This window comes from Harmonia axyridis, chromosome 5 (assembly GCF_914767665.1).
Source record: "Harmonia axyridis chromosome 5, icHarAxyr1.1, whole genome shotgun sequence".
NCBI classification, from domain to species: domain Eukaryota; kingdom Metazoa; phylum Arthropoda; class Insecta; order Coleoptera; family Coccinellidae; genus Harmonia; species Harmonia axyridis.
This window is the reverse complement of record NC_059505.1, coordinates 2,159,782-2,183,006: the sequence shown is the minus strand read 5'-3', so window position 1 is coordinate 2,183,006 and position 23,225 is coordinate 2,159,782. Positions and strand designations below refer to the sequence as shown.

Sequence of the window (23,225 nt, the reverse complement as noted above, 5' to 3'; positions counted from 1 at the left end):
TTGAGAAGTCCCCGGTCTGATGCACAGATGGCGGTGCTAGTATTAAATCCATATGTTTTTTAGTCAGTACCAACCTTCAAACAATACGTCGAAATTTGACAGCAGTCCGACCATTAGTTTGTGAGATATTGCGTTGTGAGTGTAGCTACTTTTGTTATTTGAAAAAAGATGGAAAAAAGTATTTTGTGTGCTGTTTGAAATATTGCTTTTTGAAGGGAAAAAATATAGTTGAAGCAAAATCTTGGCTTGATGAAGAGTTTTTGAGGTCTTCACCAGGAAAATCAACCATAATCGATTGGTATGCTAAGTTTAAACGTGGTGAAATGAGCACCGAATACGGCGAACCTAGTGGACGCCCAAAAGAGTCTGTGACCGATGAAAAAATCAAAAAAGTTCACAAAAGAATTTTGAATGAATGTAAAGTGAAGTTGATCGAGATAGCAGATATTGCGAAGATATCATCTGAACGTGTACTTCATATCATTCACGAATATTTGTACATGAGAAACTTGTGTGCAAAATGGGTGCCGCGTGAGCTCACAATCGATGAAAAGCAATAACGTGTTAAGGGTTCTGAGCAGTGTTTGAAGCTATTTAAGTGCAAAAAACCTGAATTTTTGCGTCGATATGTGACAATGAATGAAACATGGCACCATCATTTCACTCCGGAGTCCAATCGAAAGTCAGCTGAGTGGACTGCACACGATGAACCTAATCCATAGCGAGGAAAAACACAACAGTCAGCTGGCAAGGTTATGGCATTAGTATTCTAGGATGCGCAAGGTATAATATTTATTGATTACCTTCAAATCGGCTAGACCATCAAAAGCGATTATTATATAGCGTTATTGGATCGTTTAAAGGATGAAATCGTTGAAAAACGGCTTCATTTGAAGAAAAACAGGTGCTGTTTCATCAAGACAATGCGCCGTGTCACAAATCAATGAAAACAATGGCAAAATTGCATGAATTGGCTTCGAATTACTTCTGCATCCACCGTATTCGCCAGATCTGGCCCCCAGCGACTTTTTCCTGTTCTCAGACCTCAAAAGAATGCTGGCTAGAAAGAAATTTAGAGGCAATGAAGAAGTAATCGCCGAAACTGAGGCCTATTTTGAAGCGAAAGACGAATCGTACTACAAAAATGATATCGAAAAGTTATCATTTAATTTCTTATGAAAATCTTATCATTGAGAACTAATTTATTTCAAACTATAAACTATAATATTTAATATATAAACTATAATATTCTGACCCCATCAATCTTAAAACTGTGTCTTCTCATGTGACCTTTATGTTAAAGGGTATGCATAGATGATTGAAATGCAATGACCTGTAATGAACAAAAATCCTTGAAGTACTTATCCCGAGTGAAGTTTTGCAATTAGCACCTTTAATATTGAATAACAAAATTATTAGAAAATCGATTTGTGTGTCAAGTACAGAACCATATAGAATCATCTGTGCAATTCTTCAAGTTATTTCGCAACCAAAACAATTACACAGTTTGAAGCCATAAGATAACTAACATCAATTATGATTAATGACTTCAACATTGTCCTAATGTCATTTCATTCTAACGCAAAAAAGATAATTAATCAAGAATCAACTGACATAATATTCTTGGTTTTTTGTCGATAATTCAAACCTTATCAAATTGCAAATTCCTTCGAGCAAAGTAGATATCCATCTTAATAAATAAACACAATTTTCAATAAATTATTTTATTTTTTATAGTATCGACATCATTCATAGGTGTTGTAGATGGTGGTTTGTAATCTGGTGCCTTCAAACAGCACCTAGGATCTCCAAAGCCGCCAACTTCGGTAGGACAATATGGAGGTGATTTATCTCTTATACAGTACGATCCAGAAGCACTAAAAAAGTATCTGCATTAATACAACATTCTATGATTCCGATAATAGCTGAAACTCACGATAAGGGTGTTTGCTGTCCCATAAAAATCGGTATACCAATGCGGTGCCCAGGACGGGGCCCTGAGGGACACCTTCTAGAACATGGCTCTGCCTTTTTCGCCAAGTTGGGAAAAATGCTCTCAGCCATGTAGCAAACAGCCCAAACATGACTGCAAAGCTGATCGTCGACTGTAAATTAGGAAAATAATGGATAACTTTCATGGAGGGCATTTGGGTATAAACCATTGAGTAATAAACAAAGATAGAGGGAGTTTAGGCAATTTTTACATGTCCCCAACATGGTTAGATTACGTTGTCGGATTGTGATATATTTTCAAATACACAATTTCACTAAATCGTTATGAATGTATATTATATTGAATGAAATATATTTATTTGAGTGATTCTCAATTAAATATTCAAATTTGTATATTTGGAATCCGATATATTTCCTTATTGTCGAATTTATAGTATGCAGAATATTTATAATTTTCTGCATCTACCTGCTGAAATCCAAGGTTTGGCTACTTATGCTCTTCTAGTGTCATCGTTGTTTTACGTCGTTTGGTGCGCTTGGAGTTTGTTTTCTGAATTTCTGATATATTCAATATACACTGCGCCAAAAAATTAACGCACCTCATGGAAATCTCAAATTTATTCTACAACTGAAGGTGTTCTCAATGATAATTATTCTTATCAGAATTATGCATGTATATGTTATCCACTTTCAACGTTTTTCTTCAATACAGATGTTTTTTCCCAGCAGGAATAAAAAAAGAAGAGATTATCAGGTTTTGATTGTATTGGCTCCATTCTGAAATCAGTTGTTCTCGATCAATTCTAGTGATCAATTGTTTTTCTTTCGTTTCATTGCAGAAAGGTTTGGAGTTTCCCATACAAGTGTGTCCAGAATGTTGCAGCGATTCAGGGAGACAGGTTTGAATGTCCGAAGACCAGGACAGGGTAGACCACGGGTAACAACTGCCATTCAAGAACGTTACTTGAGAGTTTCTTTGTTGAGACAACGGTTTGCAACCGCTCGCCTCCTTCAAAATCAGCTTGAGCAAACTCATGGGGTGCAAATTTGCACTCAGACAATAAGAAATCGCCTCAGAGAATATGATTTAAGGCCTCGTGTCGCGGCAAGAGGCCCAGCTCTTACCCCAGCCCATCGAAGGGCGCGTTTGGATTTTGCGTGAGAGCATATACATTGGGAAGAGGCTGGTTGGGAAACTTTCTACAATTCTTGTGTATGTCCACCCTTCTTCTCGCAAAACTACCGCTTGGGCACATTCCTCTTGGGTCAAATTGCGTGTTTCGCGTTGCATAGCGAGCGAGTGTAGAAAATTAAACAGAATAAAAACTATTGATCACTAAAATTGATCGAGAACAACTGATTTCAGAATGGAGCCAATACATTCAAAATCTGATAATCTCATCTTTTTTTATTCCTGCTGGGAAAAAACATCTGTATTGAAGAAAAACGTTGAAAGTGGATAACATATGCATGCATAATTCTGATAAAAATAATTATCATTGAGAACAATTTCAGTTGTAGAATAAATTTGAGATTTCCATAATGTGCGTTAATTTTTTAGCGCAGTGTATTTTGAGTTGATTCACTATGAGACATAAGAATTGAGTTCTTTGTAGAGAAACTAGCAAATTGATCGAAATATCGTATCACTGTTTGTTTTCACTTCCGAGCGCTTCATGCCAAATTTAATAGTTCATGTTGGGGACAAAATTTGCTTACTGAAAATGACATGAGCCCCCTTTATCTATGTTTATTACTCTGAGAGGGTAAACTTACATCCAACATTTTCGCAGAAAGGTTGTACCTTTCCACCATTTATACAGAAGTCAACATGGCCTGATCTACCTCCTTCACCATAATGTCCAGCATTTGTATGTAAGACATGTACAGCACCTGCACTTCCGCTGTTCAGTTTGATATTGTTAGTTATCAAAGGTCTTGCAGGATCCAAACCAACAATTCTATGCATTCTGAATACTACGAATTTTGAAATTTGACCGCAAATATGAGCACCTAAAAAAATAAGATCGCCTTAACCAATGTCTTTGTCAGAAATACTGAGCGAAAACTTACCTAAAGAATGTCCAACACAAGTAACTCTATCAGTGTCCAAACCATCTTTCCTCAATTGAGTTAGCAGATGACCAGTACACATAGCTACAGCTTTGGTGTTGTGAACTGCAGCTCTGTAGCATGGTGGTTGACATAGAACTCCCCAATCCACAAACCAGACGTTGTAGGAACCATTTCTGATGTAGGCTAAAATTTTTTTTCTTTGAACAACTACACTGCGCAAAAGAATTAACGCACATTATGAAAATCTCAAATTTATTCTACAACTGAAGCTCTTACCCCATCCCATCGAAGGGCGCGTTTGGATTTTGCGAGAGAGCATATCCATTGGGAAGAGGCTGATTGGGAAAGAGTTCTCTTCACAGATGAGTCTAGATTCTGCCTCTACCATTGTGATCGACGTTCCCTTGTATACAGACGTCCACATGAAAGATATGCTCAGTGCACTCTTTCCCAATCAGCCTCTCCCCAATGGATATGCTCTCTCGCAAAATCTAAACGCGCCCTTCGATGGGCTAGGCTAAGAGCTGAGCCTCTTGCCGCGACACGAGGCTTTAAATCATAGTCTCTGAGGCGATTTCTTATTGTCTGAGTGCTAATTTGCACCCCATGAGTTTGCTCAAGCTGATTTTGAAGGAGGCGAGCGGTTGCAAAACTTTGTCTCAACGAAGAAACTCTCAAGTAACGTTCTTGAATGGCAGTTGTTACCCGTGGTCTACCCTGTCCTGGTCTTCGGACATTCATACCTGTCTCCCTGAATCGCTGCAACATTCTGGACACACTTGTATGGGAAACTCCAAACCTTTCTGCAATTCTTGTGTATGTCCATCCTTCTTCTCGCAAAACTACCGCTTGGGCACATTCGTATTGGATCAAATTGCGTGTTTCGCATTGCATAGCGATCGAGTGTAGAAAATCAAACGGAAGAAAAACTATTGATCACTAGAATTGATCGAGAACATCTGATTTCAGAATGGAGCCAATACATTCAAAATCTGATAATCTCACCTTTTTTTATTCCTGCTGGGAAAAAACATCTGTATTGAAGAAAAACGTTGAAAGTGGATAACATATGATGCATGCATAATTCTGATAAAAAAAATTATCATTGAGAACACCTTCAGTTGTAGAATAAATTTGAGATTTTCATAATGTGCGTTAATTCTTTTGCGCAGTGTATATCGAATGGATAATCAGAGAACAAAAAGCCTGATGAAATAATAATTCATAAAAAATTAACACGCTGTGGTAATCTAAAGCTTCCAAATTATTTCAATTAAGATTTGAAGTACAAGTCAAGTACATAGGTGTACAACTTTCCTCCCGCCGAGTTTGAAGCAACTTCACTACACTACACTACAGAATCTTTATACACATTTAACGCCGTTCTAACAACGATGTTGTCATAATCAAGAACTAATATTTATTGCCGTTGACTTTTAGTTCGTGATGATCCCAACATCGTTGTCAAAACGCCGTTAAACGAATGTAACTATATAGGTATAGTTGCTTCAATCAACATATGAATTTTTGGAAAAACTATCCTGTACTATTGGTCTTACCATCTTTGAGTACCACCATGGGCAAAGTTTCATCTCCTCCAGCATAGCCATGAAACAGTAATATATTTTCTTTGTCTGGATCCCAATCACTTTGCCTCAACCAATCGTGTTGTTGATAGTCGAAGATTTGTCTTTTGCCTCCTGGTGTGTAAAGGATAAAACGGATGTCTTGATCTGGGCAAACGTTTGGGTTATTGGAAGGTCGAAAACTGCAATCTCTGAGGGTTAGATTGGATATCGACGTGTTGTGCAAGTACAGTGCATCTTTAATAGGTTCATTTGGTAAGGTGTACTGGGAGTTTATCAGAGATATACCAAGAAAAGGAAATCCTGGAAAATATGTAAACAATGTCAGTTTCTGAAAAATCATCTGATTATTTTTCGTTAGTATCAAATTTGCGTGTCAAAATTTCTTAACAAAAAGTTAAAGTCTGGAAATTAAATTTAGATCATTTTCAGCAGTCTATATGGTCCCTTTGTGAATGAAAAATTAACGGTAAATCAAGTTATTAATTGCCATTCTTTAATACAATCAACAATTTTTTTTGGTATACCTTTGAAACCTTTGAATGTGCTGTTATTTCTTTCAAAATTAAGATATCGTCATTACTAAAAGGAGGAAATGTTCAGAAAATATGTTCGTAGACATTATAGCCTGTCATCGATTCAATCTACAAGTCTACAGTGTGTTCCGAATAAAAGCTTACTTTTCATTATTTTTGTTCACCCCTGTATACAGACTTTTATGGAAAACTAATCATTATTTTGTGCTGAAAATTTCCATATTGGGGTTTGAGAAAATGATCTTTCTGTCTAAAATATTTCCAGATCTTTACAACTTCCGGTTATACCGCAAATAGACTACTATTTCCTTATTTCAAATGGCATCATTAGATAGCTCTTTTAATGACAATTTCAGAGATATGTCATACCTTGGGTAAAAATCCCTCGGTCCATGAGTTAATGGAATTCTTATGAAAAAAATGGTGGCGACGCGGGCTCACATTTTTTGAATATTTCTGGAGGAATTTTTTTTTTCGAAAAAACTCTTGAAGTATTCATAGGATTTGCTCAAGTAACCCCCACTCTTTTTTTACTTATAATCGACTGATTTTATGAAAATATAAGTTCTTGTTTTAAAATCTTGAGTTTTGACGAATTTCAGTTGTCCAGGTCCATGATCTTCTGATAAACACACTGTACATTTTTCGGCCAAACCGCGAACAGTTTTTAATACTACGCATTTGCATAGTCGAAAATGAAAAATGTTTTTTCGAAAAAAACTTTTTCTGCAGAAATATTCAGAAAAATGTGAATCCTCGTCACCACCATTGTTTTCATAAAAATCCCATTAACTCATGAACTATCTAATGATGCAATAATATAGTGAGTGTGCCATTTGAAATAAGGAAGTTGTAGTATGTTTCCGGTATAATCGGAAGTTGTAGAGATCTGAAAATATTCTATTATATAAAAAAAGATGATTGTCTCAAACTACAACATGCAAATTTACAGCACAAAATTGTGATTAGTTTTCCATAAACTCCTAATAGGTCATCACAGTGAATCACCCTGCATAACAAATAAATTAAGTAACTGAACAGTTGTCTCCTCTATGAATCATTACAATTAAAAATCACTGCAATTAAAAAAAAATGCTAAAATAGATCAAACTCAAGAAAATATGACCTACAAACTTCGTGGAGATTTTGTTTTTCTCCCCAATTTTACCGGTTTGTATAGTTTGTAATGTAATACATGCAAGAGTCTTCGCATCAAATATTGAACATTTAATTACCTACTTAGTATAAGATAAATATAAAAACACTTCCAGTTTTATAATAAGGATATGCCCATTAACAACTAAAATATTTCCAAATGATCCATACTGACAAAAGTATGGTGCCTAAATACGTTCACGAAATAACAAAATAAAAAACTCACCCACAAATAATAAGGATAAAGTCAACCCAATATTCATATCGAACAACGACAACCTCTTCATAACTTATGGAAGAATATCATAAAATTCTGTTGACTAGAAGAAAGTTAAGAGAAACTGATCACTAAATCAGCGAACACATTTGCAAATTGGGAAAATTATAGAAACTTTATTTGGCGAAGAAGGATATTATGATGCGGTCGTGAGTAGTGCGGCATGTAGCTTCTTATTATTGGCAAACACTGATAATTTCTTCTTGTTTCATCGTTAATACTGAAGCTGGTACAGTATTTACTGTTAACAGAAGAAAGTGATCGGCATATTAAAGAGGAACGTACTGATATTTACATAGTTGTTTTGAATTCGTAATTGGGAGCAATATATGTTGAGGAAATCGGTGTCTCAAAACGAAAATTCGGTCACGCTTACACTTAACTGTTGGCGGCACTGTGCATTTTTTTTATGTATCTCTGATGTAGAGTAAATACGTGACATATCGGTATGGATATGCAGGATGTTCAACCATTGAAGCTACGCTCTGTTACGGTTAAGCGCTGAAATTTTTGTTTTTTTGTCGCAGTATCTTTAGGATATACAGGGTGATTCACCAGGTTGGCCTATTAAACGTTTATGGCAAACTAATCATAATTTTGAGCTGAAAGTTTGAATATTGGGGTTTGAGATAAGGATCTTCCTCCCTAAAATATTTTCAGATCTCTACAACATCCGGTTATACCGGAAACAGACTGCTACTTCCTTATTTTAAATGGCACACTCAGTATATTATTGCATCATCAGATAGCTTTTTTGATGACAATTTCGGCAATATGCCATTCTTTGGTGAAACTCAATGGTTCATGAGTTAATGAGATTCTTATGAAAAAAATAGTGGCGATGAGGACTCACATTTTTTTGAATATTTCGGAAGTAATAGCTTTTTTCGGATTTTTTTTTCTTTTCTCGATTCTGGAAATACGTAGTATTATAAGACTGTTTACGGTTTGGACCAAAAATGTACAGGGTGTTTATCAGAAGATCATGAACTTGGACAACTCAAATTCATCAAATTTTTTTTGAATTTTCGAATTCGAACATATATTTTTTATCATTTCAGTGGATTCTACTTACAAAAATAGGGTGGTTACTTAAGCAAACCTCATACCTAAAATGAATACTTCAAGAGTTATCGAGGAAGAACTTTAAATGAGGAAAAACCGCAATTTCTCACTGTGTGGAGTAGTCTGTGACTTCCGGAAAACACAGAAAGAAACTAAAATTCGATATTTGGGTAACTTAATTTTACATTTCATGAAATATAATTAAATTTTCGTCAGGATTTTTGGAAAATCCATAAACCAATACAATTTTCAATTACGAATAATTCATTACAATTCTTGAAATGTCGGATTCAGTTAGGGAAATATTGAATTTTAATTTCTTTATGTGTTTTCCGGAAGTCACAGACTACTCCAAACAGTTGGAAAATGCGGTTTTTCCTCATTTAAAGCTCTTTCTCGAAAACTTTTACAATATTCTCTTCAGGTATAGGGTTTGCTTGAGTAACCCCCACTATTTTTGTACGTAGTATCGACTGAAATAATGAAAAATATAGGTTCAAATTTGAAAACCTTGAGTTTTGATGAATTTGAGTTTTCCAAGTTCATGATCATCTTATAAACACCCTGTACATTTTTGGCCCAAATCGCGAACAGTCTTATAATACTGCGTATTTGTAAAGGGTGTTTTTTTTAGAGCTATAGAACTTTAAATTGCAATGAAACAACGATGGATTATTCAATTGACATGTATTTTATTTATCCGCAAGATAATCTTGTGGCAATTTTTCTGGATGTAACGGTGTTTCGACATACACTTGAAGATTAGCTTCACTCCAAATGCGGCAGTTTTGTTTGTTGACGTAGCCATTCAACCAGAAGTGCGCTACATCGCTAAACAAAATAAAATGGACGTAGTGCGCGATACGTATTCCGCACAGAACCATTATTTTCGAAATAAAATTGCACTATTTGCAAGCGTTGTTCAGGCGTGAGTCTATTCATGATGAATTGCCAAACCAAACTGAGAATAAATCACTTGACAGCTGTTAAATCGGTTGCCATGTTGAACAGTAATGCCTACTTAAAGTTATATACCTCGAAAAAAACACCCTAAAGAATCGAAAAAGAAAAAAATTTTCACGAAAAAAGCTCTTTCTGCCTAAATATTAAAAAAAAATGCGAGTCCACATCGCCACCATTTTTATCATGAAAATCCCATTAACTCATGAACCATTGAGTTTCTACCAAAGGTATGGGGTATTGCCGAAATTGTCATCATAAAAGCTATTTAATGATGGAATAATATACTGGGTGTGTCATTTGAAATAAGGAATTAATAGTCTGTTTCCGGTATAACCGGAGAAGACTTGAAACCTTTTCAGGAATTGAATAGACAATAATCATACAATTATCTCGAACGGTTTTCAAGATATAATCTTCAGTTCAAACCTTTGTATCCATTAAATTTGTCGAAAAAAATTGGCTTACGTCAAAAGTACCACAGATAAATATGACAAGTAGGGTATTTCGAAATCAGAATTTCATGGAGATTATGAGTATGATTTACAAATTGGGCATTCTCATTTTAACTCAAAAAAAACAGTATGGTAACGTGTTACTTTCAGACCAGCCAGTAGAATCAAAAATAATTTGAGCTTTTGCGCTAAGCGCTCTTTAAAGTCGATGCTTAGTGACAGTGGCCTGTGGAGGAAATTTATGAAAATGTATATCTCCATTTTTAACTTTCTTTGAAGAGTAATTAGATACTCATCAATTGTAAACTAGTTTTCCTAGTACTAGTAATTTGTTAATTACCTACATCTCAGTACCTTGAAATACGAAGATTCCTCTTCTTGATCATATCGAAATTATAATTCTAAATCACCAGTGAACCTTACACTAGAAACTTCAACTAAAAAAGATATTATGTAACCAAAATTTTCATAAATTCGTGAACAGTAATTTAACTGAATGACGCTGTTTCATGTAGAGAATAAAAATTTTTAAAAATATACTTCACGAATGTGAAATAAAATTAAAATATCATAATAAGTAGCCCTAGAACAACTACAGTACAGGATACAGTACCAATTTAGTAGATTGGTAATGTAGCCACCAGGTCGCGCTTCCAGTCTTATATGTCAAATGTAACGTTTTTTTTTAGAGACGAAAAAATATTTGAGGTCGTTTGCAACACATTAATATGTTTAAAAATACCCACTATACACTGGTTACATTCAAATCCAGAATAAGATGTCTAGAAATACTGGTATGCTCTTTCTTGGATTTAAAAGCTACATGATTTCTATATCTTTTTTTTATGCTGTAAACAAGAAAATAGGAATATTTCATTTTTTACTGCCTCTGAAACAGTGGACAATTTGCGGATTTTTAGGGCCTGACAGTTTTTTTTCGGATTTTAAAATATCGGATTTTTTCGATTCACTGATTGAGGCAATATATGTCAAGCCGGTTTGAAAGATAGGGATTTCTTCAAATATGAGTTATCATAAGTTACACACTTAGACATTAGGCTCTGAGCCATATTGCATTCTTTCAACTCTTCAAAAGGAAAAATCCTAAAAATATTTTGTTTTTATTGTAATAAACTGTTGGAATTATATGTCTTATAGTTTTTTTTCTAATGTCTGTTTAGGATAAGAATTCCAATAATTCATTATCTTTTCGAATATTGCGCCTTCGCTATTGATCTTCTAGATCCAAAATCCTGTAACTCACAATCCACCTACATGTATTGCAGGCAAACCATTTCGTTAAATATTAACGCTAGATGGCAGCCCCAGCGAAACCATATTGCAAATAATGTTAAATTGATATTGGTAGCAATGGTAACACTGGTTAAAACAGCTGGAGGCCATAGGGCTAATATCAAGAAATTCATTTCTCTATGGCTCTTATCAAATTTTATCTATGATATGATCTATGGTAGAGTCTTGTTATCATGTTACCTGATTGTAGACGGATCAATGCTACAGACAAGACGACATGAGACAGATTTCTGCGCGCTGAAAATACGCAACCTAGCGACAATTTTACGAACCATAGTCAGCTAGTAATTTTGAAAGCACGTGGCTTTATTGAATTATTTTGACGATTTGATTAAGTTGTTAAAGATTCGGGAAAGTCAAGTTTTTGTTGTTTATTAAAAATGAGTGCTAAAACTATTTGTAATACTCCTTTTTTGTCTATGAAAAAAAGAAATGATTATTGCTGTGTACCACAATGCACATCTTGGTCAAAGAAAAACCCGGATTTAAGTTTTTTTATATTTCCCCGTGCAAATGAAAGGAAAGTACTTATTCATACACAGCAACGTTCGGAACTGATGGACCGCAGAAAGGCTTGGATTGTCAAATTAAGAATACTGAAGCCCGTTTCGAAATATATGAAAGTATGCTCCTTGCATTTTACTGATAGGGACTATTTCCCAAGAGGTAAGTCATTTTCAATCATTCGAGATTTTTCCATTGTCAACTGATGTGTCTATTAAATTTTTACAGGTGTTACTTCTGACCATCGTAGAATATTAAAGAGATCAGCAGTTCCATCCCAGAAACTTCCACGAACCCCAACTGTATCAGCATCCAAATCAACATCTGAGCCTTCGTCAAGTGGAAAATATCAAGAAGAAATAGGGCTATCGGAATATAGAAATTATCTTTCTACTGTACTAACAGATGATGAACTGATAGCTTTAGAAGGCTTACTTCTGCTATCTGGTGGCTCCGAAATTTATCCCAGTGGTTTGGAATGAGATAAGTCCAATTATTCTGAAATGTGGCAATCAAAATTGAAATTGCAATGATAGCCAACATTTACAATGGACAAGGAACATGAAAAAGTTGGTAATGGTCAGACATAACAAAGGAAAGGATTAATAATTTTCGAATTATTACATATGAGGAAAACTTGGATGGATACTTGTTTTCAATCTGAAAGGAATCATCACCATAGTTTGTGGAAACATCAATTTATCATCCCCATGTTATCTGCTGACAATTTTTAACCTTTTATTATATAAAAATAATAATTGTGTTTAGAAGACATTTTAACAAATAAATAATTTATCAATTGATTGTGTATTTTTTTAATTTAAATCACCCATTTTTGTGCAAAATGAAATTAAAATTTTTTTAGGACTTGCGACTTGAATGTTAATCATTTAATGATTTTATAATTATATTAAATAAATAAATAAATAAATCAAAACTTGTGAATTCAAAAGTCTGTGTGATGAATCACATTTCCCTACAACTGCTATGAAAAGTAGCGTATTCTTCATAACTTACTCATTTTCAAAACTATGTATTGCTCATACTGTGGGAAATATTATTTCTCACGGCACTTTGCCGACACCTCTCTTGGTAGACCAATGAAATTGAGCTTTTGAGTTGTTTCTTTGGAAACACAATAAATTAGCACATACTGTCAACGAAGGCCAATTTGATTTGAATCAAGTTCATCACTTGAATTATTGAAATTTGTGCAGTTTAGGAAAAGTATAGTGTGCAACATGTGGAGAAAGTCCTTTTCTCGCTTGTGTGTTTATGGCACTCGCCTTTCAGGCTCCTTCCACACTCGCCAAAAAAGTTGGACTTTCTCCACTTGTTGCTCAATATACTATTAATTATTATTTCAGCACAATTATACCATAAAGAAACTGAAACATTAACGACAAGTTTCTTAAAACTTAGACGGACCAAATCATTGATTGCATTTTGAAATCTATGAAAGAGTCATAAATAAACTCAAATTGAACACAGAAATGATTTAATCAAGCAAATTGCCACGATAAAAGTTTCATGAAAGCCGCCATTAGACTCTTAGTTTTGAATTTATCAGGAAAATAAAATTTCAAATCAAATATATTTATGAAGTTTCATGAAACCCACCATTAGACTCTTAGTTTTGAATTCATCAGGAAAATAAAATATCAAATATATTTATGGCATCCTTATTCGGATATTGCCATTAACAAGCGTAGCATTGAAGATCCAAACCTACCCTGAAAATTTCTAGGTTTAACTGTTCGAGGATATTATGTGGACAGAATTAAATTTGATCAGGAATTCGTCCTCAGTCAGTCGAATTGTATCCTATGATATCATAAGCCTAGGGGTACATAATATTGAATTTGAATCATAGATTAGAACTGGAATCTGATTCCTTGTTAAGGTTTTCTTGGTTTAGTAAATTAACTCTGGGTTCAGCATTTTCGAAATCCTTCAACCTTCTTCCGATATCAACAATGACTAAAGTATTTTCCATAGTCCTTGAAAACCCATTTTTACATAAGTTACTACATGAAGGATCATTAATACGGGAGGTTATATTCCCCATATTGTTGTTCATTTCCATACCCTTCTTTCTTCGCATTTTAGGAAGTTTTCAATACATTTTTTGTTTTGGGAATTGCTCCTATGTTCATGTTAATGAAGTATTGATTTAAATTATCAATCAAGGTAATATAAAATAAAAATTTGAATCCCTTTCACTTTCGTCTTATAATCGCAGATTTTTAATTAAAATTAGCTAAAATTAATCTGTGGTTTTTGTATACTTTTGAACCATAGAAATATAATATAATCATAGACCTAATATCGAATGTGATATTTGGTCTATAAATATAATATTATATTTCTATGTTTTGAACTAATTTCAGCAACAGGGTTACGTTTTTGTTGAAACATCTTTCAAATATTTTTTTATATTTTGTATATATACAATTCATTTATATTTCACATTGACCTATAATATATATATATTATATATATTATTATAGGTCTATGATATTTCATTTAAAGTGTGACAAGATCTAGTCAGAAAGAAAAAGAACAAATATTCATTTTTATTCTATGACTTCAATCGAATATTCAACATGTGCCTAGCAAGCGTAGAGGTTAGTTTTAGTTGTCGAACTAGAAGTGTTGTTGAGTTGTGAGGTGTGTACAAAATAATCACATGTGCATAAAAGTGAACTAAAGTTACAAAAATGGTATGTATAATTGGCTTTTATTGATATGAGTACTTAATATCTCTACAAATTACAATAAGTTCGAATCATTGTTATGAAGCACATTTGAGTTTATGTATGAACTCTTGTATTTTGTTGTGTTTAGAAATTTAGTTTAGTTTATTTAGATTGATTCTACTATTTCCACTTACAAATTACTTTCAATATAATTATGATTAATACATGGAACAAACACACATAACCTCATATTCGACTTATACCGGGGTTATTTCTTCATTAATTTAGGTAACTAATTTTTGTACACTTAGGTGCTTAAAATAAGCAGTTGAACCTAAAATGTTCATAACTTCCATATATATATATATATATGTTATAATTGTATATTTTTGTGCAACAAATAAATAATTAAATATGTTATTTTTCAGTCTAAACTGTACGTGTTAGCTGAACACGCAGCAGGGTATGCTGTATTCAAAGTGAAAGAATTTGAGGAGATTGGTGCGTTGTTACCCCAGTTGGAATCAGCTGTCCACGATTTGGGCCGATTCAATAGCATCGTTCATCTAGAGAGTTTTTCTCCATTCAAAACAGCAGTTACTGCTTTGGAAAATAGTAATGCCATTTCCGAAGGAATTGTTACTGAGGATTTGAAACATTTTCTAGATATAACTTTGCCTGCTAAAAGGAAAAAAGTTTTATTAGGAGTTTCTGACCCCAAGCTTGGAGCTGCGATCTCTGAAGCTTTAGAAATTGCATTCGAGCATATAGGAGCAGTACCAGAAATACTTAGAGGTAATTATTCTATAGAAATAGTTTTATAATGGTAATTCAAATCTAACAAGTTTATGACAAATTGATTAGTTGTTATTGAAGGCATTATTTTTAACAGGTCTTATATACATTTGATATGATATTTTGAATAAAAGCATAACTACACTTAGGCTGCAAACTTCATCCTTCGGGATTAAAAATATCACCTTAGTCTCTAGCTTTATAATAATATTTTGTATTATATACTAATATTTCATAAATTTTATCATGTTTTTTTCTTTGCAGGTATTCGTTTCCATTTTCATAATTTGATTAAAGGATTCACTCTCAAAAGTTCAGGTATTGCCCAATTAGGTTTGGGTCATGCTTATTCAAGAGGAAAAATAAAGTTCAATGTTCATAGGGTGGACAATAATGTTATCCAGTCAATTGCTATCTTGGATCAAATGGACAAGAATATTAACACCATAACTATGAGACTCAGGTAAGCCGAAAATTCATATTTTTAGAAGTATAATTTTTAACTTGAATATTGTTATTTCAGAGAATGGTTCTCATATAATTTCCCAGAACTCGTCAAAATTGTTCCTGAAAATTATATGTTCGCAAAATTGACTAAACTCATTAAAAATCGTAAAGAATTGACTGAGGACTCTCTTGAAGAATTGGAAAAAATCACTATGGATTCCGGAAAAGCTCAAGCTATTTTGGATGCTTCAAAGTCGAGTATGGGTATGGATGTCAGCCCAGTTGACTTGATCGAAATTGAAATGTTAGCTGACAGAGTTATTTCATCAAACGAGTATAGGAAACAGCTTGCCGAATATCTAAGTGCCCGAATGACTGATGTAGCTCCTAATTTACAAGCTTTAATCGGTGATCAAGTAGGTGCAAGACTTATAGCACATGCAGGATCATTGACAAAATTAGCTAAGTGTCCAGCTTCAACAGTTCAAATTTTGGGTGCAGAAAAAGCTTTGTTCAGAGCTCTTAAAACCAAAAGTGAGTATTTTAATATTCGTCAAAATAATATTCATTAAATTCCGTTATGTTTTCAAATTATTATAATGCTTGAAATATTTTCACAGGTCATACTCCAAAATACGGGCTCTTGTTCCATTCTACTTACATTGGTCGAGCTGGAACCACAAACAAAGGCCGGATATCGCGTTACTTGGCGAACAAATGCGCGATAGCTTCAAGAATAGATTGCTTCTCAGATGATCCAAGTTTAGTTTTCGGCGAAAAGCTGAGACAACAGGTGGAGGACAGGCTTAAGTTTTATGAAACCGGTGACATTCCCAAAAAGAATATAGAAGTTATGGAAGAAGCTATGAACGAAGTCGTACTGAATAAATCTATGAAGAATGAAAGTCAACTTAATGGCGATCAAGAAGAAACTAATCATGCCGATGATGGTTCTAAGAAGAAGAAAAAGAAGAGGAAGCGTGAGGCTCTCGAAAATGAAAATAATGAAAATGTAAATGAGAGTGTTGTCGAAGAACCGCCCAAGAAAAAGAAGAAGAGGAAAAGTGAAGCTCTTGAAGCCGAGGATGTGAATGAGAGTGTTGCAGAAGAAACGCCCAAGAAAAAGAAGAAGAAGTCTAGTGAAACTGAAACTAACGGAGATAATGAAGATGTAAACGAGAGTGTTGTAGAAGAAACGCCCAAGAAAAAAAAGAAGAAGAATAAGAAGGAAAATGGAGATGTTGAGGAGAATAGCATTGTGGAAGCTGAACCTGCTGTTGAACAAGAGGGGTCAACTAAGAAAAAGAAGAAGAAGAGCAAGAAATCTGAAGCTGAAGAAATGTAAAAATGGTTTTGATAAAACTCTGAATATTTTATAATGTTAGGAATATTTGGCTTATTATAATTCATTTGGGTGAAAACTTAATGTTTTTAAGTCTGACACTCTAATGGATAAATTATAAATATGAATGAAGAGGTGAAAAATGTATTATGTACCTTTATATAAATTAATAATAGTTACTTCCGATATTTGGTGTTTACTTAAATTTTTTCAAAGAATAGACAGCATACAGAAAAGATGAATTGTACATATTATATGCAAAAACAACCAATACAAATTCAATTTTGACTCATGTTTTTAATTTTTTTTACCCTTTTCCCCACGTTGGATAGAAGATGATATGAATCAAAAAAAAAATTTTTTGATGACGAGGTTTACTTATATCTGTAATGTGAGAAAAAAAAAGTTTAATGACCCAGTTTGAATCAAATTACTCAAAATAAAATACATATTAAATAAATATCAAAACTTAAAAGTAAAATAACAAATAAAACGGCTGATACTTGGAAATAATTGATGAAAAGAAATTGAGTACAATATTTAGTACAATTTCCAATAGAGTAATGATATCATACGATATTAACTATTTATCTTGCTAATGTATCAGCAATAGGAAACTGCCATCAACATAACTATTGTCAGACAGAAGGTCTCCACGCCACCACGTAGGAATCATAATCGAAAGCAACCCAAAGAGAATGCGTGTCATCAAGGGAGAATAGCGATATACACTACTACACAGCGATATAATATATCGCTATTCTCCCTTGATGACACGCATTCTCCTTGGGTTGCTTTTGATTATGATTCCTACGTAATAGCGTGGAGACCTTCTGTCTGACAATGGTTATGTTGATGGCAGTTTCCTATTGCTGATACATTAGCCAGATAAATAGTTAATATCGTATGATATCATTACTCTATTGGATATTGTACTTATTTTTCTTCACTTATAAGTATTTTATTCATAACAACTCACTAACTGGATCTTTAAAACAATTTGGATTTTTCTGAGAATTACTATAGCATTTTTTCTCGAAATCGGTAACAGTTATGGAAATACCAAAAAGTGTAGTACTAGACCAAAATTTCTTTTTATATTTTTTTTAACTGCCAGTGATCCATCAAAAAAGAGTTCTGGAAGAAAGAAGTGGGCACTTTTCGAGAAAAAATCTCACCTTATGGGTTTGTATTCAGAGTAAACATGATGAAAACTTTAAATTCAGATATTTATGTTAAATATCTTGTAAATACTCCAAATTTTCACACTATAATGAAAGTACGCTAGAAAATATTAAAGACCTAAATTTGAAGCTGGAAAATAAACATTTTTAGACCCTCAGTTGTGCCAGACATTAAAACAAGCTCAAATAATAATACTTTGCAGATGACTATCACACATATTTCCTTTTATATTAGGGGGTCAGCAATAAATAAAAAAAATATTATGCATACAGGGTAAGAACTATTTAGAGGGACATTACAGGGATATCGAAAACTGTTAAAAATGCAGGGTACTTAAATTACAAAAAAAATTGCGTTATTTAGGGATGAGTGTGTTGATGTGAACAGATCCGAAATATCTCCATTGATTCCTGAGATATCTCGAAAAAACTGAAAATCGAGATTTTCTGAAAAACTCATTTATTTTTGGAGTCAACTTCAAGAAATGTGATTTATAGCCATTATTCAATATAGAGATTCTAATTTTAAAAAAAATTGAAATTGTATCACATAAGTGACACAGTTTTTTTTATAGCTAGCTTAAACTTATCATAGCCATCCCTGCAAGTGAACTTATCAGTGTAATGTAAACACAGAATTTTTAAAATAGGATTTAATCATCAGAATTCAAAAACCTTATTGAACTTCACATCTTTATTAACTATTTACATATATTCATTCATATCTGATCGATCAGTTTGAAATTATTGTGTTGTTCTTTTGGTATCACATTAAAGTATTTCTTATAAAAATCAATTCCTTTTCTCGTACCATGGCAACGCTGAACCCAAGTGTGATCCCAATTCAAGTTGACTTTCTCACATGTTACCATCACTTTACCCGGTGTGATAGCAAAGAGAGTGCCATTTCTACCAAAGCCAACCTAGAGATAGTTTGAAATTAAGTATCAAAAAAGGTATTATTGAAAATCTTCACCCACATTCAAACCTGGATGAAATCGCAAAGTTCTCTGAAGTACCAATATTGTTCCTGCTTGCACCTCATGACCATCTTGCCTCTTCCATCCTCTATGTTTCGGTCTTACTTTTGGACTAGAATTTTTTGTACTACCACCAGTTTTTTTGGATGCATTCCTAATAGCAACTAAATAATTGGATTGAATTAGAGTGTACTAATGGAATTAATTGAATACCTTGAAGTGGTGTTCCTGAAGTAGTCAAAAACTTAGATACCTGACTTAAAACATTCATGTTTAGAAATATTTAAAAATAGTTGTATTTTAGAAGATTTTTCAGAGGAACATATCATGAATTTAAGGTTAAGGTTTTCAAGAGACATTTCAATAAAATATTTTCTAATCTTGTCGAATTCAGATGAAATATACAAAGCAAGATACAAGTATTATATGCATTGTAACACATTCATGATAATTTGTAATTGTAGAATATCAAAATCGAGAATTCGAAAAAGTAAATTCATTGATTCCGATAAAAAGCTATGCAGAAAAACAATAGGATATATTTCTATGTTGATGATATTCTTTGATATAACCTTAAACAACCAGACATAACCAAAACATATTTGACTTCAATTTTACATTCACCTAGAATTTGTATATTCTGATATAATTTTGATTGTTAAATAGTACTGAATAATGGGGAAAAATAAGAAAGCCAAAATCGAGGAACCCGTCGAGAGTGACCATAGTTCTTCTGAAGAAGATGAATCAATGGAAGTCGTGAATGAAGAATTCAATGCTATGTTTGAGGGACGAAACCTTGAAGAGTTCGATTATCATGGGATAAAACAGCTCCTTTTACAGGCATTTGCTAAAGCACCTATTGATCTCTCACAAATAACAGATATGTTAATCAATCAACAAGGTATCGGATCTGTTCTTAAGCAGGCTCCTGAAGACGAAGATGAGGAAGAAGATCCTGATGACGCAAATGATGTATATGGATTAACAACTGTATTAAATTTGTCCTCTCATCGAGTAAGTAGTATAGATAAACAAATATAAGGTCTGGTCAATGTATCCAAATAGAATTTGTAGTAGTGTAGATTAATGGATGGCGATAAATAATTTTGAATTTGTCATTGCCACATGATTTTACAATGAACAGAGTGTAGAACGAGTATAATAATGAAAATTATAGAACAGAAAGCATATTACACTCAATGTATGAGCAAGTTAGAGTAGTAGCATCAAACAGACCTATTTTATATAATCGAATCAATGTATTTTCAGTTATAATCTATTCTAATGCAACTTTTCATAATAAATATTAATTTTTAGGAAACTCCATGTGTCGTACAAATTATTGACTATTTGAAGAAGAAAGCAAAGACGCATGCAAGTGAAGCAACATTTAATACTTTTAATAACGTTCTTAATAAAAATGAAAAGCTGGGACTGTTGATTAACATAAGATTTGTAAATATTCCTTCTACCATTGCTGCACCTATGCTTTCCTCTTTACAAGACGAGATCAATAGAAGGAAGAAAAAGGATCCTACATACAATTTTCAGAAATTCATTTTAATATGCAAAATCTATAAAGATAAAAAAGGTTAGTGCTTTGGATTCTCAAATATTAGATTTTAAATTAATTATTTGATTTTTTCAGGTGAATCATCTTTCGTTAACGAAGAGGAGATGTTATTTTCAGCGAATGCAGAGTGTAATTTTGAATTTCAAGTTGCAAAAGATAATTCGGGAGATGAAGAAAATATTTCATCTTTCCAAAAAGTTTTATTAATTTCGGCCGATAAGTTATCTGATATAATAACTCAGATAACTACATTTGTTCAAACATAATTTTGTCAATATTCTTCATGGTGTTGTGCATTATTATACTCACTATGAAAGTAAAAGAACAAATTTCAATCAACACTCGTGAAAAATTTTTCGACCACTGAAACCAGTTCATAGTTGGACGTATGAATTGGACCAACAACTAATATTAAATCCCTAATAACTTGCTTTGAAGTGAGAAAATTTTTTTCATAGGTGTAGGAAGTGTATTTCTGTTGGAAGTCTTTATAAAATATTTTGTAAATAAATTTATTTTTATCGCAATCAACTATAAAGGATGTTAAAAAATACTAAAGATGTGTTTTTCAATTGTTTTACCTAATAATTACCCATTACCTACGAAGGCTAATTCCTCCAGATAGTAGTAGTAGATAAGTAGTACTTTTAGAATCTTTGAAGGATGATATTTATAAATCAGATTCTCAAACTAGAAAAATCAGAGCGGTACAGCAACCATTTCATGTACAAATAAAAATTAAACATTTTTCATTTCGTATTCTTTAATTACATTCTTGGAAATTTAAGGGACAGGTGAAATTTTTTTTCAATCAATATGCTGCGAATAAAATGCATGACTTGTAAACGCGCGCTGAGCGTTTGTCATGTAAACCTGCTCAAACTTTGGATACATTTCGAGAAAAACATTTTTTGGTATGAAAATTCGACAGAAGAAGTATTTTATCACGTTGAATGAAACCCTGTAATCAGTTTGTTTCTAAAAGGTCTTAATTTCGAGTTTTGTGGGAAAATTTTAAAGAGGACTTGATTGGAGAATATTTTAACTGATGAACCTTAATCTTTACGGAACAGAAGAAATAAATTATATGTTTGAATAGGCGTATGCATTCAGAACTAATGGCACATAAAGTATGTCACTTTTTGTTTAAAATTACAAAAAATCAATTTTGTGGAGAATTTGCCTGTAATCCATCTATACACAAATTACTAAACTAATACTTGCCGGAGCCTAGAAGGGTAGAATCCTGTAACTATTAACTCTCGGTTAGAGCTACTTTTGCTAGATGTCACTGTCTAGAATCTTGAAAAAAATTTGGCGGATGAGCCCAAAAAGCGTATAGTATATTTGGGAATGCTTTGAGGAAAAAGTTTCTCAACAGATCGGCTTTAAAATTTGACACTACAAATCATTTTCAATTCTGAAAACATGTCTGGTATTAGATGATTCCTGAAAGTTCTTGGAGCTGTTATATCTTGTATTTTGTGAGAATTTACGAAAAAAAAAGGATCGTATCGTTGTCAAAATTAGATATCAACAAATTTTCATGTTGAATATTTACCTGCAGTGCGTTTCTTATTTACATGAACCAAACAAGAGATATTTCAAATTTTGTAGAAAAAATTTTCGAAACCCCTGAAAACTATTATAAAATGTTTGAATTCCATCACAATTCCTATTCACAATTAGTTCCTCCTTAGAAGCCCCCAAAATTGAGTTACATCGATTTTTGTTAGAGGAATTCGAGGGGGTTTGACCCGCCCTCTGGTGGACAAAATCTGAGGCTTGCAAAATGGGTATACATGCCCCGAAACTAAGACATTACAGTTGTGTGTAAATTGGTCTTTTGAGGCGTAGAAAAATTTTTCTGGTGAAAATAGATGCCAAATTCGGAATCTACGACCTCGAATCCCTCTAAAACAATCAAAAAATGTTCGAATTCGATCGGTCGATTTTTTCGGAAAAACTAAGACTATAACCTTGGTTATTTTTTCGCCAAAAAAAGTTTTTGTTTCAGATCGACTTCAAAATTTGATTTCATAATGAATTTTTGATTCTGAATCCGTTTCTGCAATTAATTCTTATCTAGAAGCTCCCAAAATTGAGTTATTCCCTTTTTTGTGGAAAAAATTTGAAAGTGATTAGTCTGCCCTCTGGTGGCCAATATCGGAGTCTTGTAAAATGGTAAAACATGCCCACAACTGAGACTTTCCAGTTGTGTAAAAACTGTGCTTTAAATGTGCAGAGAAAGTTTCCTAGTAAGAATCTATGCTAAATTCGGAATCTTCGACCTCGAAACAAACTGAAATTAAATTGAAATT

The 23,225-nt window shown here is 33.2% G+C and overlaps 5 protein-coding genes across 5 annotated transcripts; 3 read left to right on the top strand and 2 right to left on the bottom strand.

Moving 5' to 3' along the window:
* Nucleotides 1-1,708: 1,708 nt before the first annotated feature.
* On the bottom strand, nt 1,709-7,971 carry LOC123679701 (phospholipase A1 VesT1.02-like). The gene is made up of 6 exons (XM_045617114.1): nt 7,533-7,971; nt 5,589-5,918; nt 4,027-4,212; nt 3,730-3,966; nt 1,937-2,105; nt 1,709-1,877 (listed from the first exon to the last, which is right to left on the bottom strand). The coding sequence occupies exons 1-6, from the start codon at nt 7,591-7,593 to the stop codon at nt 1,712-1,714; spliced, it is 1,149 nt and encodes a 382-aa protein (XP_045473070.1). The 5' UTR covers nt 7,594-7,971; the 3' UTR covers nt 1,709-1,711.
* A 3,525-nt stretch (nt 7,972-11,496) lies between these two features.
* Nucleotides 11,497-12,720, top strand: LOC123679700. Its single transcript, XM_045617113.1, has 2 exons — nt 11,497-12,043; nt 12,110-12,720. The coding sequence occupies exons 1-2, from the start codon at nt 11,758-11,760 to the stop codon at nt 12,361-12,363; spliced, it is 540 nt and encodes a 179-aa protein (XP_045473069.1). The 5' UTR covers nt 11,497-11,757; the 3' UTR covers nt 12,364-12,720.
* Nucleotides 12,721-14,484: 1,764 nt separating this feature from the next.
* LOC123679698 (nucleolar protein 56) lies at nt 14,485-17,452 on the top strand. Its single transcript, XM_045617112.1, has 5 exons — nt 14,485-14,604; nt 15,009-15,375; nt 15,640-15,838; nt 15,899-16,356; nt 16,443-17,452. Exons 1-5 carry the CDS (start codon nt 14,602-14,604, stop codon nt 17,165-17,167), a joined length of 1,752 nt encoding a protein of 583 aa, XP_045473068.1. The 5' UTR covers nt 14,485-14,601; the 3' UTR covers nt 17,168-17,452.
* A 1,575-nt stretch (nt 17,453-19,027) lies between these two features.
* Nucleotides 19,028-19,700, bottom strand: LOC123679697 (50S ribosomal protein L27). The gene is made up of 3 exons (XM_045617111.1): nt 19,542-19,700; nt 19,329-19,492; nt 19,028-19,271 (listed from the first exon to the last, which is right to left on the bottom strand). The coding sequence occupies exons 1-3, from the start codon at nt 19,597-19,599 to the stop codon at nt 19,068-19,070; spliced, it is 426 nt and encodes a 141-aa protein (XP_045473067.1). The 5' UTR covers nt 19,600-19,700; the 3' UTR covers nt 19,028-19,067.
* Nucleotides 19,701-19,895: 195 nt separating this feature from the next.
* LOC123679696 (protein BCCIP homolog) lies at nt 19,896-21,457 on the top strand. The gene is made up of 3 exons (XM_045617110.1): nt 19,896-20,345; nt 20,649-20,922; nt 20,980-21,457. The coding sequence occupies exons 1-3, from the start codon at nt 20,004-20,006 to the stop codon at nt 21,168-21,170; spliced, it is 807 nt and encodes a 268-aa protein (XP_045473066.1). The 5' UTR covers nt 19,896-20,003; the 3' UTR covers nt 21,171-21,457.
* The last annotated feature ends 1,768 nt before the right edge of the window (nt 21,458-23,225 follow it).

What these genes read in the sequence shown, in the direction of transcription:
- LOC123679698 (XM_045617112.1), top strand. An exon ending in AGTACCAGAAATACTTAGAG is followed by an intron (nt 15,376 to 15,639) that starts GTAATTATTCTA and finishes TTTTCTTTGCAG; the next exon opens with GTATTCGTTTCCATTTTCAT. An exon ending in CAGAGCTCTTAAAACCAAAA is followed by an intron (nt 16,357 to 16,442) that starts GTGAGTATTTTA and finishes ATATTTTCACAG; the next exon opens with GTCATACTCCAAAATACGGG.
- LOC123679697 (XM_045617111.1), bottom strand. Translation starts at nt 19,599, where the DNA reads ATGAATGTTTTAAGTCAGGTATCTAAGTTTTTGACTACTTCAGGAACA. An exon ending in TTCAGGAACACCACTTCAAG is followed by an intron (nt 19,493 to 19,541) that starts GTATTCAATTAA and finishes CCAATTATTTAG; the next exon opens with TTGCTATTAGGAATGCATCC. An exon ending in GATTTCATCCAGGTTTGAAT is followed by an intron (nt 19,272 to 19,328) that starts GTGGGTGAAGAT and finishes AACTATCTCTAG; the next exon opens with GTTGGCTTTGGTAGAAATGG.
- LOC123679696 (XM_045617110.1), top strand. Translation starts at nt 20,004, where the DNA reads ATGGGGAAAAATAAGAAAGCCAAAATCGAGGAACCCGTCGAGAGTGAC. An exon ending in TAAATTTGTCCTCTCATCGA is followed by an intron (nt 20,346 to 20,648) that starts GTAAGTAGTATA and finishes ATTAATTTTTAG; the next exon opens with GAAACTCCATGTGTCGTACA. An exon ending in AATCTATAAAGATAAAAAAG is followed by an intron (nt 20,923 to 20,979) that starts GTTAGTGCTTTG and finishes TGATTTTTTCAG; the next exon opens with GTGAATCATCTTTCGTTAAC.
- LOC123679700 (XM_045617113.1), top strand. Translation starts at nt 11,758, where the DNA reads ATGAGTGCTAAAACTATTTGTAATACTCCTTTTTTGTCTATGAAAAAA. An exon ending in TAGGGACTATTTCCCAAGAG is followed by an intron (nt 12,044 to 12,109) that starts GTAAGTCATTTT and finishes AAATTTTTACAG; the next exon opens with GTGTTACTTCTGACCATCGT.
- LOC123679701 (XM_045617114.1), bottom strand. Translation starts at nt 7,593, where the DNA reads ATGAAGAGGTTGTCGTTGTTCGATATGAATATTGGGTTGACTTTATCC. An exon ending in TTTATCCTTATTATTTGTGG is followed by an intron (nt 5,919 to 7,532) that starts GTGAGTTTTTTA and finishes CATATTTTCCAG; the next exon opens with GATTTCCTTTTCTTGGTATA. An exon ending in CATGGTGGTACTCAAAGATG is followed by an intron (nt 4,213 to 5,588) that starts GTAAGACCAATA and finishes AAAAAATTTTAG; the next exon opens with CCTACATCAGAAATGGTTCC.